The following is a 16071-nucleotide window of genomic DNA, read 5'->3' as shown; positions in this document are numbered from 1 at the left end:
AATGTGTTCACAGGATCTGACCTTTTGCTGACCTCCTTTCCTCAGGATGCAAGATGCTTCTATTCTGTCACTGACACCACACTGTAATGTTTAAGTCTTGAACACCTACACACTACCTTAGAGTTCTTATCAGTTCTTTAGACTTCCTTTTTTACCTCCTTCCAGTATTTTTTAAATTCTACCTTCCACAGCAAGAAATACAAGCTTTGCAAAGGAGCCATTTAACCACAGCAATGTCATTGCCAGAAACTGGAAGAATTACCTATTTTAAGTTATCATATAATTCAAAAATTCCCCAAAGTCTTTCCCTACCCCTAGCCAGCTGCCTCTTAGGGGTCACCATTCACCAATAGCTCAAAACAGACACAGTCCTTCCTGCTCGCTTTTTCCTACGTGGCTTTGTCATATAAGGGTGACAACTAGACTGGGGCAACAACTCTCTTCCAAAAATTCAGTCCCAATTTCAGTATCAGACACACAACCCCATACAGGGCTCTCCCAGGATCACTGGTTTTGGTTCTCACTCTCCCAGTACAGAGAAGGTCCCTCCTGAATAGGGATGCACAGAGACCCAAAACCACAGCATGAAGCACCAGCCTTCCCTCGTGTCCTGCTTAGGCCAAGGAGGAAAGATTACATTTATCTAATTTACTTGATAGAAAAAGATGAAAATAAAAGCACTTACTATTTGATGTAGGCATTTCCAGTATGCATCTGAAGAAATCTTTCCCACCACTCAGAAAAGAGGGCAACTCAGGCCCAGCTAGGTCTTTATCTCTGGTTTTAAAGGGTTCCCCATCAGACAATGCTGAGGGCAAGGCTGCCAGTCTTCACTGCAGCTGACAGGAGGCTGATTACCTAGAACTAAAGCTTGTCTGATATGTGGAAGTGCTGGTTTTCTTTCTTTTTAAGTAAGAAGAGCATAGCTTACTGCAGATAAATCCAAATCTCTTGTAACTGTTGCCTTTGCTGGTGGTTTATTACCAGCTTATGACATTCTGGGGGAACTGAAAACTATTATTCACTTTTCTGGTTTTTTTTCATCACTTGGGTCAAGGCAGCTAACAGGGGAACTCACTTAAGAACAAAGACAGAGAAAAGGTGGATGGCTAAAAGCAGCCAAATGACCTACATCTTGCAATTAGATTAAGGACAACCAGGTGATTTGGCTCTTGTAAACACCTGTTTCTTGCCACCAACAAAAAACGTGTCTCAATGGTTAGTTAAAGTTAGGTGTGATGATCTCACCTCTTGTCTTGTTGCATTTTGGGGCTTGATGTTTTGAAGTAGTGCCCTGGGTTTCAGAAACAAAAATGTGGATCATCCCATCTGCTCTAGCACCGTGTCTAAGGCAGAAGCCAGCAAAAGTTGTTCAGAAGAGATATGAAACCCAACCACTGACAGTCACAGAATCATAGACTTGTTCAGGTTGGAAAAGACCTTTAAGATCATCAAGTCCATCCGTTAATCCATTACTGCCAAGTCCATGTCCCCAGGTGCCACATCTACATGTTTTTTAAATACCTCTAGGGATGCTGACCCAACCACTTCCCTGGGCAGTCTGTTCCAGTGCTTTTTGTTACAGAAATCTTCTCCTAACATCCAATCTAAACCTTCCCTGGTGCAACTTGAGGCCATTTATTCTTGATTTATTGCTTGTTACCTGGGAGAAAAGACTGGCCCTTGCCTGGCTGCAGCCTGTTCAGGTAGTTGCAGAGAGCAGTAAGGGCCCCCTTTACTCCAGGCTAAACACCCACAACTCCATCAGCTGCTCTTCATAAGACTTACCCTCTAGACCCTTCACCAGCTTTGTTGCCCTTCCTGGGACTTGCTGCAGCACCTCAGTGTCTTTCTTGTTGCGAGGGGCCCAAAACTGAACCCAGCATTCAAGGTGTGGCCTCAGCAGTGCCCAGTACAAGGGGCTGATCACTTTCCTGGTTGTGCCAGCCACACTATTTTTGATACAGGCCAGGATGTCATTGGCCTTCTTGGCCACCTGGGCACACTGAGGGCCCATGGTCAGGCAGCAGCCCCAGCTCCTTTTCCACCAGGGAGCTTTCCAACCTCTCTTACCCAAGTGTGTAGCACTGCATGAAGTTGTTGTGACTCAGGTGCAGGACCCAGTTCTCATCTTGCTGAACCTCATAAAGGGGCCTCAGCTCACTGATCCAGCCTGTCCAGATCTGTCTGCAGACCCTTCATACCCTCCAGCACAGCAACACTCCTGCCCAGTGTGGTGTGGCCTGCAAACTCAATCCTCTCAAATGGATCGTTGATAACAGTATAAACACAACACTCGACCCAGAGAACTCCCTCTAATCCCCTGTAAGTTTGAGGCTTGTCTGTGCCCTGAAGGAGTAGAATTTAATATTCCTTGCAACCCCTCTGGCTTTGGATAATCTACATTATTGTAACTCTGGACAAGCTTGTTTTCCACAAATACATCCAGTATTTTTGTAACCTTGCTGAGTTCTTGATCACCGCAAGTATCTTGTGCCTATTAATACCACAAGGCTACTGTTAAGGGAAACTGCCCACTCTCAACACGTTTAAAACATGCAACTTTGACTCTTTCCCAGGCTTTCCAGATAAACCCCAAGGAGGAGGCAGCACTCCATGTGAGACAGACCTGTCTGTTGGGTTAGCAATAGTACCAGTTCATGTCATTTCTCCTGTCTCCCCAGGGTGTGAATCCTCACCTCCGGATTAACGGGCCGATGAACATCAACCACTACGCGACGAAGAAGAGCGTGGCCGAGAGCATGCTGGACGTGGCTCTGTTCATGGCCAATGTCACGCAGCTCAAAGCTGTGCTGGAGCAGGGGACATCCTTCCAGTACTATGCCACCCTCATCATACTCATCAGCATCTCCCTCTTCTTCCAGGTGATGATTGGGATTCTCCTCATCATCACTGGTAAGGTGACCGCTAAGGCGTGTGCCCCCTTGCGGGGTGCTGCAGGGGCAGGGAACCCCATGGCTTGGCTGGCATGGGTGGGGGGAAGGGAGAAGCCTCTTCTCCCAAATCATTCCCCTCCAGCTCCAATCAGGGCTGCAGGAGGGTTGAAGGCAGCTTGATGTGGGTGGTAGGAGGACTGTGTTACTGCTTTTCAAAGTGGTGAGTGGGTTGCTTTTCACTTGCACATTTCTGAGCACAACTCTTCCTTCACTTTCCCATTGCTGACACTCTGTCACAGTGAAAGACCTGGGTTTTTGCCAAGATGGGCCATTTGCTGTTCCTGCTGTTATGTGGTCTTTCATGCAGCTCCTGCAGACATGTTTTAGCCTTGAGCTTTTAGTCTCACTTGAGCTGGCACTTAACAGAACAATTCAGGCAGAGGTATTGCCTATCTTAACCTCATATTTAACCAATTGCACAGCTCTCCTTGTGTCCTACAGATGGTATATTAACACCAGCATTTCAGACAGGCTTGCCCAGTGCTCCATCTGATCCAGGAGTTGCTGTATTTCAGTCTCCAAGACATATCCAGTATTAGAAAACTGCAGAATGCTGCATTTTCTATATATACTCTGTGGGTTTTTATGTGGGACAGAGGACCGAAAGCTATGGAAAATCTTGTGATGTGTTCCTTCCCCTGCCCGACATGACACAGCCTTTCCTGGTGGCAGCTGTGCGGAGAAAGGGGACAGGGGACAACTGAGGGCAGGGAGCTACAGGGCTGCTGTTTGCATGGCTTATTGGCCACACCACCCCAGTAACAAGGGTATTCCTCTGTCTGAACACCTCAGTGTACATCAGCTAGGACTAACCCCATTCATGTACCCAGATACCTCCTGGTCTGTGGGTCATGAGGGGGTTGATAGCTGTCAGCACATATAATGACATCTGAGTGTCAAGGAGGAGCTAAACTCCCAACACAGGTACAACGCTGCTGGCTTTGTTTCCCATGTCACACAGCCTTCCCTAGCCGTGTCCCATGGCCGTGCAGTAAGGGGAATATGGCACATGTCTGGCCAGCAGTAACTTGGTCATTTAGGCTTGACTCATTGCAGGGCCACAGCACCTCCACGGCAAAACAAAGATGTGACACTGAAAAAAAGTGCTTTTCTCTGCTCCATTTTTCTACATCATCTTAGAGCAAGCTGTGGCTCCTGTTAAATTCCTGGGACTATTCCCCACACTCTATGGCCTCAGTGCCCATGGGCACCATGGATATTCACCAGGCAGGGAAGGCTTGCAGGGGCTGGGGGACTTGGGGTCAACCTGCAATCCTCCTTCTCTTTTTGCATTGTACTGCATAGCTCGTTTGAACCTGAATGATATTGCAAAGCAACCCCGGCTGAATATACTCAACAATGCTGCCACAGCTCTCATCTTCATCACAGTCATCATCAACATCTTCATCACAGCTTTTGGGGTACAGAAGACTGGCCTCTACCCTACCAGGAATTTTCGACCTTATTAAATCCTGGGGCAGCGGAGTCAGGTAAGGGGTGAGTTCACAAGACAGCCAACCCCTGGGAAGGCTCTCAGTTTCAGAAAACATCTTGGCAAGGTGGAGAAGGCAAAGATGCACAAATTAACAAAGCCTTTCTAGAGGCATGTTGCTGTCCCACAAGAATCTGGGCCCACTGAACAAATACACTCTGAGGACTTCTCCTTGCTTGGTCTTTAAAGCACAACCACCAAACATCCCAGTTGCTGGGATTTATCAGTAGCAAGTGGTTTTTGGAAGGTTGCAGACTTCATGCTAGACACAAATTACAGTTGTGGATGGGATCTATACATTTGGGAAAGAAAACTAGATGCACTGTGGGAGGTATCCAGGGATGGCAGCACTATGTGAGCAGAAGGAAGTTTCTGGTTAGGCCAGGGTAAAAGAGCTCTTCCCAACAGCCAGTGTGGTTTGGCAGGGACTGTTTTAAGAACCCAACACTCATTTTCAACAGTGTTGTTAATAAGAGTCCAAAGGACAGAATAACATGTTCTTAGATTGCAAGCACTTTAGGTCAAGAAGAGAAGTTCACATGTCCAGCTAACATGGCCAGCAACATGTAAACAGAGTTTCAATGCAATATACTGGGGCAACAGCCAACAAGAAATCTCAACAGACACATGATATGATGAGGAAAGATGCAAAGGTCAAAAGCCTCTATAAAATCACTGCTGGCTTGGGATCCAGAAGGGAGTGAGTGCTGAGGAGCAAAAGCCCACACATGTAGGGGTGGTCATGGTGTCGAGTGGCCCAGGACACTGTGACTGCTCCTCTCTGGCTACACAGCACAGAGGAGCCTGCTCTGACCTTACTGGCACTTCTTATCTTCCCTGCAGGATCCAAGGAGTGCAGCTGGAAGGGAAGGCTCTCCTCCTCTGCATTTTCACTGACCTCAGCAGGAGCTCATTGACAAATCCAGAAAACTGGGTTAAACTTCCAAAACTCTGTGTGTGTCATGGAATACTGGCCCCTTACTATAATGCTTTTGCTGTTCTGCAGGGGTGGAAACACTGCCTTTCCCAGCTAGAGTAAACTTTGATAGAACAGCAGCAGGTACATGGTGTCAAAGCACAGTTCTGTAAATCTCATCTCTTACTGTTTCACATATTCAATACAGGCTCATTTGGTAGAGAAGGCTGAATGATTTACTTTGTAGGCTAAATAAATAAGTCCAGCTTTTTTTTTGTCTCAAACTTAAGTTGTATACTTAAAGCAATTCTATCTAATAGTATACCTCCAAATGTTGGAATGGATTTCTCAAACTAAAGAGAGTTCTCACGGGATGTAGAAAAGTGTGCGTACATCAACATAGTTAAAAGCAGCTCAAATGTGTTCCTAGTCAGTTAAAATTAAATGCAACACAGTGAAGGAAACAATCAGGTATTTCCAGCATTGGAACATTAGCAATAAGAAAAAATAGTTATTATGGTCTGATGTCATCATCAGGGACCCATCAGGAATGATGTCAGAATAGCCTGGCAATATTTAGTAGAAAATGAAGAAACTTTACAGATAAGGAGATGGTCTAGACTAAGTGCCACAATGAGCAATGACAGTTAGATAGTGTATTACTTCATTAAATAATCACCACTGTAGCTTAAGGTCTTATCAGTAATATCAATGTTTTTAAATATATTGATTTTATATTGACAATGCTGGAAATTCCCTTGTATTAGAACAATTTGTTTCCTTAAAAAAAATCCTTTGAATTAAGGAGTTTCTAGATGTTTTTTTTTAAAGATTAAAGATTTTTGATCCTAAATTTTCAAACGTTGTAGTCATGCTAAGAAATTGATATTTTAATAGCCTTATGTAAGCCTGTTAAAACAATTACATGCTTTTCTGATTATTAAATGATTCTTTTTCACTGTACTGCAAAACCAGAGTTCAATGTGGCTTTTGTTTTTGTGTATCCTTTGCGTACCCTGAGACAGAAATGACATGAAAACATCCTCATACTGGTCTTTGGGAGATACTGGGAGTGTCTGATACTTAGAAATAGACAGAGATTTCATTTGTATCCTGTATTTGCCTGTACAGAAGTAGATTTCCTTAAGTCACAGGTGGTGCTTTTCTCTGGAGAGGGTGTAAATGTTCTTGCTCACAAAGGTGGCAGTGAGGCCACGGGTCAGCATCAGCTGGTACCTGCAACTGACTTTCTGGCAGCTGAAGGAAAGTTGCATAAAAAGAGTAGGGTGGAAAATACCAGGTATGTATTTAACGTGGCAAAGCTGAGCATGGTCTGGGATCTGTTTGATGAAGCAGGCGAAGACTTGTTCTCCACTTTATCCCAGGGATGACAGTCTGGAGTGACACTGAGTTTGCTGTGGGAAGGTTGTTATCCTGCTCTCCTCTAGAAAAAGGCTTCACTGTAGAGGTAACCAAACCAGTTGCAGGCAAAGCCAAACCACATGCTAAGGGCTCTCAGCCCCTACTGGCCAGCTGGGTTCATGAAAAGGTAAAAAGTTATGCATTCCATGTGCAGATCCCAAAGCCTAGGACTCATTGCTTCATGGAGCAGGAGGCAAAACAATTAGCATTGATGACTGAATGAAAAGACAGAGGGAAAAAAAGAAAAGGTTCAGCTGGGAAAGAAGCAGTAGGAGAACTTCCTTACCAGATCTTAATTTCATCATTGTTTCAGAGAGCTTCTAGATCAGGTATGACATCACTCAAAGCCTGTCTGAGCAGAGAGGGCTTCCTGTCACTCATCACAGGCAAGCAGAAGGCTGGCAGCACACTGGGATACTTTTCCTCCATCACCTTTAGTAATAATAATTTCTCATTATAATGAAATCAGACTCATTAGTAACCTTGGCTGCCTTCTCCCCTCTCCATGTCTGACTCCCATTCCTGCCAAGTTTTTGATACTCAAGGCACAGTTCAAGCAAAACTGGGCCAAAATTAAATGTAAATAAGCACTTGCTTGTGACATCTCCTTTGTGTAGACTCTGCCAAGTACCAAGCTTGGGTCTAGGCTCTCATCTATGGTCTTCTCCAGGAATTGTCCTCTGTTTGCAAGGAGGACCATTTTGTTTTCCACATTCTGTGATCACCTCACACTTGTGACTTGGTGGGATGTGCATTTGTCCAATGTTTCTACCTTGTTTCACATGATAAACTCAGGAAGAAAGGAGAAATGCTGTTTTGTTGCCATCTCATTTTCTGCAGACCTAGAGAGACTGACACAGACCTTGCTCGCTGCATCTCCCATCCACTTCTTGCTGCCTTGGGCAGACAGTGATCTGTTTCTCTGGTATTGCCTATGCTTTCATTTATATGAAGACAGAGGAGCAACACCTGGTTTCTAATCCCTGCTGCATGGTGATGTGGTTGTGAGTAACACACAGAAGTGAGCTCTTGTAGGAAGACAAATGTATTTATAAAACATGAGGGAGAATCTGTATATCCCCCAGCTCCAACAGACAGGTGGCCCAGGAGTTGTCTTGAAGGCACAGAGCCACTTTAAGGCAGATAATTTAAAGGTACAACTCAGATTTTCAACACAAGGCATCTGTATCTAAAGAACAATCAACTTTAGACATTGTTGGGCAATACGAAGAGATGTTCATACTGGGCAAACATTAAGACAATGACAAAACAAATCACATTAGAATTTCCACACAAAACATTTTCTCAGAATAAAAGGCAGCCTTTTTTTGGTCTTTGCTGACCTACAAAACAAGCCCCAGCCCCATAATTCACAGTCCTGAAGACAGAGTCGTATTTGCAGTCAGAGCCCCCTTGCCCTGCACCCCACACCTGGTGGCCCAGGACGACCAGCCTGATCACATCCTGGCCCAGGGAAGGTCCCTTCTGCAGCATGGCCCGTCATCTCCCCAGCCAAAGAGCTTCCGGAGCAGCTTGCTCCTGTCTGATGCATGGAAAATCCCATGCAACTGACTTCCTCCTCCCAGCAAGGCAGGATGCAGCCAGGATGTACATGAAGGCCAGAAACTCGGGCACAGCTTCCTCAAGAGATCCAATGAGAGAAATGGGATCAGCTGTCAAGGGGGAGTCAGCTTCCTGGCCACAGTGAAATACTTTCCCTCAGGGAGCTGCACCAGAATCAGAGATGATGCATGACATGCACCACTAGTGATGGGGCAAACCCTCATGGTTCTGGTCTGGCCACTGCCCTGGCCAGCTGTGTCCTTTCACTGCACAGCTGCAGGACTACCTGTTCCTGCTGTGCTCCCTGTTCTCCCCCTCTTTGTGACTCTGTCTGGAGAGGAAAACTGTAGGTTGTTTTGGAAGAGGGGCAGCAGCCCCAGAGCAAAGCCCAGCACTGCTCCTGCAAGGTTTGCTGCTGGCTGGCAAACTGGGGAGTGTGCAGCCCCCTCTCTCTCTACAACCTGCAGTGGCCTTTGAGCATGTGGGCTGGAAGACAGTTTCTGTCCCCATGGGCTCTCTGAGCTCCTCCATGGATGCTGCCTGCTAGTGTCAATTAGTATTAATCATGTTTACTACCACAATGCTTAAATACCAACAGAGAATTCCCACTGTGCTAGAAAGGGAAAAACATTTGAGATGGCAGCTTTGACAGCAGGGACACTGGCTATCAGGAAACTGGACTGAAAACTAACTCCTTACATCTTCACCAAGGAGCCCTCATGAGGTAGTTCTGCTTGACACTGGCCTGGGTTACAAGGTGTGAAGGAAGGAGCACAGTCATAGCTGAAACTGGGGGGAAAACCCTCAAATTCTGCTGGTAGTGCTGCATCCTACTTTCCAGTCCACTCTTGGATGACTGTCCTCTTTGGTGGAGAAGAGGGGCTACTCATATCATTAAGGCAAGTGAGTTATCTTCTGGGTGCACTTAATTCTTGCCAGTGCCTGCAGATGGAAGCCACTTACTAGAGGTGCTGCAGACCACATCTATAGCCAGATGTGAAAGCACAAGGTACAAATAACCCCTCCTCCCTGTACATGACTTCCAGGCTGCCACCGAATCCATCAGCTCTCCATCTGCAGAATGGGCATCGTGCTGTTCTCAGCCTGACGGGGCCAGACAGCTGGTCCTGCTACTGTCTTGCTGTGTCCCAGCATTCGCCCTCCCAGACAGCCTCTCCCCATTCCACAGGGATTGCGTGACACAGCCGGCCTGGACAGGCTGTGGAGGTGCAATGCTGGAGCCTGGAAAGCAGCTCACCTGCACACTCGTGGGGCTGTGCCTGTGTCTGAGTGAAGCACAGGCTCTGACACGCACCAAGAGCACGACTGACACTGCATATTCCAGGCAGAAACAGAGCTTATTGCAACATTGCATCACAGGGCTCTGGTCTCCTGAACTCCTATAACACTTTTTTTTTGAAGGGAAGGGTTGGGGGGGGTGGGAAGTTGACTCGTCAGTCTCTTTTTTCTCACCCCAACTGCAGTGCTTAATTTCTACTATGTACATGGGTAAACTATTTTCCCTGAACAGAAGACTGCTCTGGCTTGGGCAGGTGGCTAAGGCTGCCTCTTCTGGGATACTCAGGGTCTCCATTCTGCCAAAGGCTCCATGGAGTCAAAGACACAGCCATCTTTTGTCTACCTCTTACTATGGCTGCACACTGCACAGCAAAACTTTCTTGTATCTGGTTGACTTTTTCTAACTCCATCAGTCACAAAACCCAGACTGATGCAAGCAGATGATTTTACAAGATTTCTCTCACGTGCCATAACTTGCATGTTCAGTTTTCTACTGCAATAGCAGAACTTGATGGACTTGTCAAGCACCACAGAGCCAGTAACAAATGAATGTATTCTGAATTGGCATCTGTGCCATCAGCAAAAAGGGAAAAAAATCTAGTACCGTGTCAGCATTGCTTGTATTCTACACACCTCCATTACTCACTTAACAACTGCCCACAGAACTGGGCCCCAAGAGCAGCATCCTGTGTCACACTCTCCCCTCAAGCTTGAGACCAGTAGCAGCCTCTTTAGGATGGTACGGGGACCACTGGGCTCCAGTGTAAAGCACTGACTGTGCTGGCATTTATGGTGTATATAGTCTCTAAAATGTTACAGGGTGAAAAAAAATCTTGCATTGCCTTAAAGAGCAATTTTAGGTGATGAGAATTCCCTGTGGCATCAGGCCCGCTGTGGGCTCTTCCCACATGCCTCGCATCAACAACAGCATGGGTCTGCCCATCCTTTTATTCACTCAACCCTCTTCTGTCCTCACCATCCAGTGCACGGGCCAAGACCTGAGGCCACCTCCTCCGTACCAGGCCAGAGCTCCCAGGACTGTTCCAGAGATGAAGCACCAACAGCTGTGCTGGTTCTTCAACCAATAAGCCTGCTCTCTACCTAAGCATCAAACTATGACAAGACACAACTGTGAGGCCATAACTTATTAAATTAACTTTTAGATGCCACATAAATATACAACAGGTCGAGAGCAGAATACTCTGTCTCCTCTTTTTCTGACAAAACTACAATATTTCAACTAATAAAATATTGCCACTTCTTCCCTGCTAGGGTTTCCCTGATATTGTTAGGACAAACACATGTCTGTCAGATAAGGCTGCAAAGTTCCTCCTGAGATGCCCTTCTAGCTTCTTTGTATAACCCCTCCACTATCCTAGGCAGTGGATCAATAATTTAGGTGGAATTGTAACATCACCCTCACCAGCTCACCTAGGTACAGGCAAGTGTGGCTTTTGTAAGGTATATGTATTTGCATCTCCATCTATGGCCCATAGTTTGCTGAATTTGAGCACAGTTTTTCGTAATGACTAAAGTGAAAAGCACAGAGAAACATCTAAGCACCAGCAGCCTGAAGTGCTCCTCCACAACCAGATTTCCTTGGGTCAGCACATGGGCATGTGGATGCAATACAGTTCAGAGAACTTTGGTCCCCTGTCCAAAACCATGGGTACTGGAGAGATGGGGAAGGAGGGGAAATGGGGAGGGTTGTGGGTTTTTCTTTTTTCCTTTTTTTTTTTTTTGTCATTCAAGTATTGAAAGAGAAGCTGCATTGCTCTAAAAAAGCCATTCTGGGCTTAGCTGGGATTTGTGTTTGTTTGGTGCAAGACTCAACAGGAAATATGGCACCTCTCCCACTGTACCATCCACCAGACTGCATGGCAGGAAATTCAAGTCCTTCCCTTGTTGACATCTCCCCCGCCAGGCATGGATACCACGTATCTAAATACAATGGCTCAGAAGAGAAGCTCCTGCTCCACACTAGCCTGATCATCCCTTCCTCAGCTGTGCCATCCCATCAGAGGGCTCTGGAGGCAGAGGAAGAGCTTGTGTGCTCAGTTGTGTGCCTCAGTAAAGTGCACATCCAGATGAGACAGTGGATGGTGCTGCCAAACAGCGTTGGGGTTGAAGGCTACAGTGTCTTCATCTGGCGTCGGTTCCACATGCCCCTTTTTGAGTGAAACCAGTGGAAGAAGTTTCTCAGGGAGAGACGCTCCACTTCCAGTCCAGCCTGTAAGATCCTGGCAGAAAGAAGGGTAGACTCAGAGAAAACTTGATCACAAAGACACTGGGGGGCTCAATCCCAAGAAAACCCTTCAAAGATGTGCTGTTGACAAGAGACTGCAACTGATTAAATCAGATAGTCCAGAATAGCTCAGGGGTATCTCGTATCTGGAAGCAGACATCTAATGTCACTTGCTGAGTGTTTATACAACCTTGAGGGCAAGTCTGGTCAGGAGTGCCTGCACATGCCAGGCCAGGAGGAAAGACAGCTGGCAGCACAGGATTGCTCAGGATGCTAGTCTATTCTGCAGTCAGCTGACAGAAAAGACAGGACAGGGTCAAAGCCTAGAACCACAAACCCAGAGGCCTAGGATTTGTACAGCAAAGATCCCTCATGACAGACCTCTAAGAAATTGTTAACTGTACCTCATGATCTTTAAATGTTTCTCCAACAGTTGGTCTTCTGGACAATTGCTAAATGTTACCTGGGAAGTCTGAGGGACCCAGACTGTGCACTGCACTGCTTGAAGAGGACAAAATCTTCACAATCACCAGTGCCTGATCTGCATGTGGCCAACCAGCAGTGTGGCAACAGAAAATGGCTCTTCTCTTACTAATGGCTGTTTTGCGTCTCCTCACTTACTAGGTTTGAGGTCAGGACATGCTCAAAGACTCTCCCTCACTGACCAAGCTTATGGTGGCAGTAGTCATCTCAATCTTCTTAGACCCCCACTCCCATGGTTCATTGGTCTCACAAGATCCAATGGGTTTCCCCTCCTGGACATATGAACAGTGACTGTGGATGCCTACCTGTCCAGGAGTTCCCAGTCCTCTCCGCCCCAGCGGTCCCGAAACTCTTTTGTGTTCATGCCTCCGATCTTGTCCAGGTCAGACTTGTATATGCCCAGGAGACCAAAGCCATTCACCTCCCAGTAGCCTGAGGAGAGCATAGAAGAGGCATAGGTATGCTGGTGCTTTGAACCATTGATAACTCCAGCAAGTTGACGCAACAAAGTCCATTCAGCACCAAGGCAGAGCCAGCCATGCCAACCAGCTTTGTAAAGTGAGAAAGGCTTGTGGACAGACAGCATGGGCTTCCTATCAACTTGTTAGGAGAGACTCTCAACAGCTCCTGTCAACTTAGTACCTAATGTACCTGGAGCGTTCCCGCTTTACAGGGTTGTCCCTGTGCCTGGAAGGCTCAGGGTGGCCACCTCTGTCTGAAGAAAATCCTATGTTATGATGATCTATGTCACTTTCCCTGCTCTTACTTGGGTTAGTTTCCTTCACCCCTGCTCTACCAGATCTCCTTAGGACAGGCTGTGCCCCCTAAGAAAAGAGAGAAATGGACAGAAAGGAGTAAAGGAAGGGTTTTTAAGGTTCTTAAATCCATACAGAGCCCTAGGAGACAACCAGGAGAAACATCACATAAAGGGCTCTGCTGGCTTTTTGATCTCTAATACCAGGTATCTGATGCTGTTAAATCCCATCCTACAACTAACACACCCTTACCTAGTGGACCTAAAGTACCTCAAGCTTCAGACCTTGGTAACACAAGGAACAAATCTGAAAGTGTCAGACACCCTCCTTCTTTCCCCATTTTCCAAGGTCTGAGCCAAAGAGGCTCCATTCCCTCTTACCATCAGGCCACTGTGGGGACATCCCACAGTGCAGCCTCATGACCATGGGTGCAAAGGCCATCTTGCCTTCCACGCAGTGCTTCCTGATCGAATCAATGACTCCAGCTGGGAAGTGGATGTGGAGATCACACAGGAAGACGATGCTGTGCGGGTCCTGGAATCAACCATACCGGTGGGAAAAAAATAGGTTGACTATCAGTAAGTATTTCTCGAGGAGCAGAAAAACAGATATATGGGAGTCAATTAACAAGCCATTTGTTGTTGCATCATAAACTGAGGTCCTACAGGCTGGCAAAACAGCCACTGACTGGCTGTTCAATGATGAAAGACCATGACTATGACCTGGCAGAGCCAGTATCACAAAGCTGCCACTGCTGATTTCCCTCCTGTCTTACAGTCCCAGCAGATGGACAGAGAATGAAACAGAGCACAGGCTCCTCAGAATAAGGAGCAAGAGCCTTACTCTGGAAGGACAGGAAACACATCCACATTTGATCTGGTCTGCTAGGCTGCTCCCTTCCCTAAAAACAGCACGTTCAGTACCAAAAGTAGTGGTAGCACCAGACACATCCTGCAAACTTCCCTGTCCATCCCAAGGGCCCCCAGACTTACCGTCACGAGGTCTATCCCCGCCTGCAGCCCAGCAGAACGCTCGAAATTCCCTGTCAGCTTCAGGTACTGGTAGCTGGAGGTCAGATGGGAAAGTGAAGTTCAGTGTGTGTGCCAGGAACCACTGCAGGCTATGGAGCTGCCCTCACTCCTGTGAACCCTCTCAGGGAGGAGGAAAGCCTTCGCTGAGTGAGTGCACAAGCTCAGTACTGCTCCAGGTGCCAGCATGCCCTGAGAGTCTTCCCCCTTGTGCAGCAAGAATAGGGCAGTGCCTAGCAAAAGTCTTTTCAGCTCTAGTCCAGCTCTATCCTAGGACTAGACCTGTTCCTGGAACCCTCTATAACAGGCATGTAAAGGAAATGACCAGTCAAGGCTGGTTCAGATTAGAGTAGGGTAAGCCAGTTACTCCAGCAAGTGGAATTCCCAGAGGTCTCCATGCCCTCTGTCCCATTTCTTACAGCTTTGTCTTCTCTATCCTCTCTGCCCCATCACTGTGACATTTCCTTTCTCTTCTCTCTTGCAAACTTGAAAATAGAGACAAATTCAACAGATTTGGCTGGAGCACTACACTAGGTATTGCCTTACACTTTGATAACATTGTTCTATGCAGTATTTGTGTACAGACATAATACCAACATATTAGTGTACATGTGCAAGGTCTGAGTGGGTGTTATCTTGGTATTCCAGCTGCAACAAGCTGTAGCCGTGGCTGGTCAGCACATGGGGACTGGTAGATGTGCTGTGTTTGCAGCATATGTGTGTGTGGGGGGGGGGGGGGGGGGGGGGGGGGGTTGTGACAAAGCAGTACTCTCACCTGTGCAAGGCAGACCTTTTCAGAGCCTTCTCTACATCCATGTCATCGCTGCTGTAGTCTGTGATGATGACATTGAAGTAGGGATCCTTAGTGACCCGGAACAGCTCCTCCATGTCAGAGATGAACTGCAGCACCCAGCGTGCCTGGTTTTTCACTGGTTGTATTGCAACAGGAAGAGATCTAAGCATGCTGATTTCAATGATGGTGTTATTACTCAACAGGCAAGGCTTCTTGCCTCCTGTCAAATCCTGATAACCCAGCAGGGATGCTGAAATAGGCCCAGGCTGAAAACCTGTTCCAAAGAGCTAAGTAATCAATGTGGGTTCATTCCCACCATGTGACAGGAGTTTTCTTTGAGCTCACAAGCCACGGAAGTTTGGGTCCTATCATATTTCTGAGTGGGTTTAACTTGAAGAGAATGAAAATTGGAAAATAACCCAAATGAGATGGTTGAGACTGGCCCAGATTCACTGTTCAGCACTGCCCCCACAGGAACCACCCACCGTGTCCTGGGGAGGCAGGCCCTCCTTACCTGGCACCACGAAGTGAACCATAGCACGGTGGTTCCAGGAAAAGCCCTGGGGCCAGCACAGCTCTGGCTCGTTCGCCACAGCCATCAGGTGCCGCCGGCGACCCCATGCCAGGTTCCTCATCTTCCTCTCCTCCTCCTCGTCACCACCAACACCCTGCCAGCCCCGTGCAAAGACATACTCGGAGAAGCGGACGAGCCGCCCTCCCTGCTCCAGCAGCTCTAGCTCCAGCAGGTAGCGGCTGCCCCGCATGCGGTCCTGGCGCTTCTCCACGTTCACGATACGCTGCAGCTGGAACCGCCTGCAGGAGACAGAGCTGGTGTGGGCACATCCCTGTGCACCAGCCCCGTTCCCACCTCCAGCCTGTTCAGCTCTGCTAGGCTGCTTCCTCGTGGCTAGCACAAACCTTTTTGTCCCCAGCTTCCCCTTGTTTTGCTGCACTGCTTCCCAAGTCCCACGGGAAGGTTTAGCACCTGCTTCCTAAATCCACAAACATGTGGGATTGGACCTGGGATTCCAGCCAAGAGAAAAATATTTGGCAAGGGAAACGAAATAAAGGTGACACAGAAAATAACAAATGTATCTGAATGATTGTAGGGCTTGTAA

At 47.2% G+C, this 16071-nt stretch overlaps 2 protein-coding genes across 3 annotated transcripts in view; one reads left to right on the top strand and one right to left on the bottom strand.

Moving 5' to 3' along the window:
* The window catches only part of NINJ2 (ninjurin 2), a 50293-nt gene extending 43963 nt beyond the window's left edge, over window positions 1-6330 (top strand). The window contains exons 2-4 of the mRNA XM_071549772.1: window positions 2685-2916; window positions 4263-4447; window positions 5293-6330. Of these exons, the coding sequence (XP_071405873.1) occupies window positions 2685-2916; window positions 4263-4426 (396 nt within the window). The 3' untranslated portion in view covers window positions 4427-4447; window positions 5293-6330. The remainder of the gene's footprint in view (window positions 1-2684; window positions 2917-4262; window positions 4448-5292) is intronic.
* A 1486-nt stretch (window positions 6331-7816) lies between these two features.
* The window catches only part of B4GALNT3 (beta-1,4-N-acetyl-galactosaminyltransferase 3), a 68041-nt gene continuing 59786 nt past the window's right edge, over window positions 7817-16071 (bottom strand). For both annotated transcript variants that reach the window (XM_071551226.1, XM_071551227.1), the window contains 6 exons: window positions 15468-15766; window positions 14936-15089; window positions 14125-14197; window positions 13513-13666; window positions 12683-12809; window positions 7817-11889 (listed from right to left, as the gene is read on the bottom strand). In XM_071551226.1, coding sequence (XP_071407327.1) covers window positions 11781-11889; window positions 12683-12809; window positions 13513-13666; window positions 14125-14197; window positions 14936-15089; window positions 15468-15766 — 916 coding nt within the window. In that variant the 3' untranslated portion in view covers window positions 7817-11780. The remainder of the gene's footprint in view (window positions 11890-12682; window positions 12810-13512; window positions 13667-14124; window positions 14198-14935; window positions 15090-15467; window positions 15767-16071) is intronic.

The sequence above is a fragment of the Pithys albifrons genome, chromosome 3, assembly GCF_047495875.1.
Source record: "Pithys albifrons albifrons isolate INPA30051 chromosome 3, PitAlb_v1, whole genome shotgun sequence".
NCBI lineage: Eukaryota > Metazoa > Chordata > Aves > Passeriformes > Thamnophilidae > Pithys > Pithys albifrons.
This window is presented reverse-complemented; position numbering and strand designations above follow the sequence as displayed.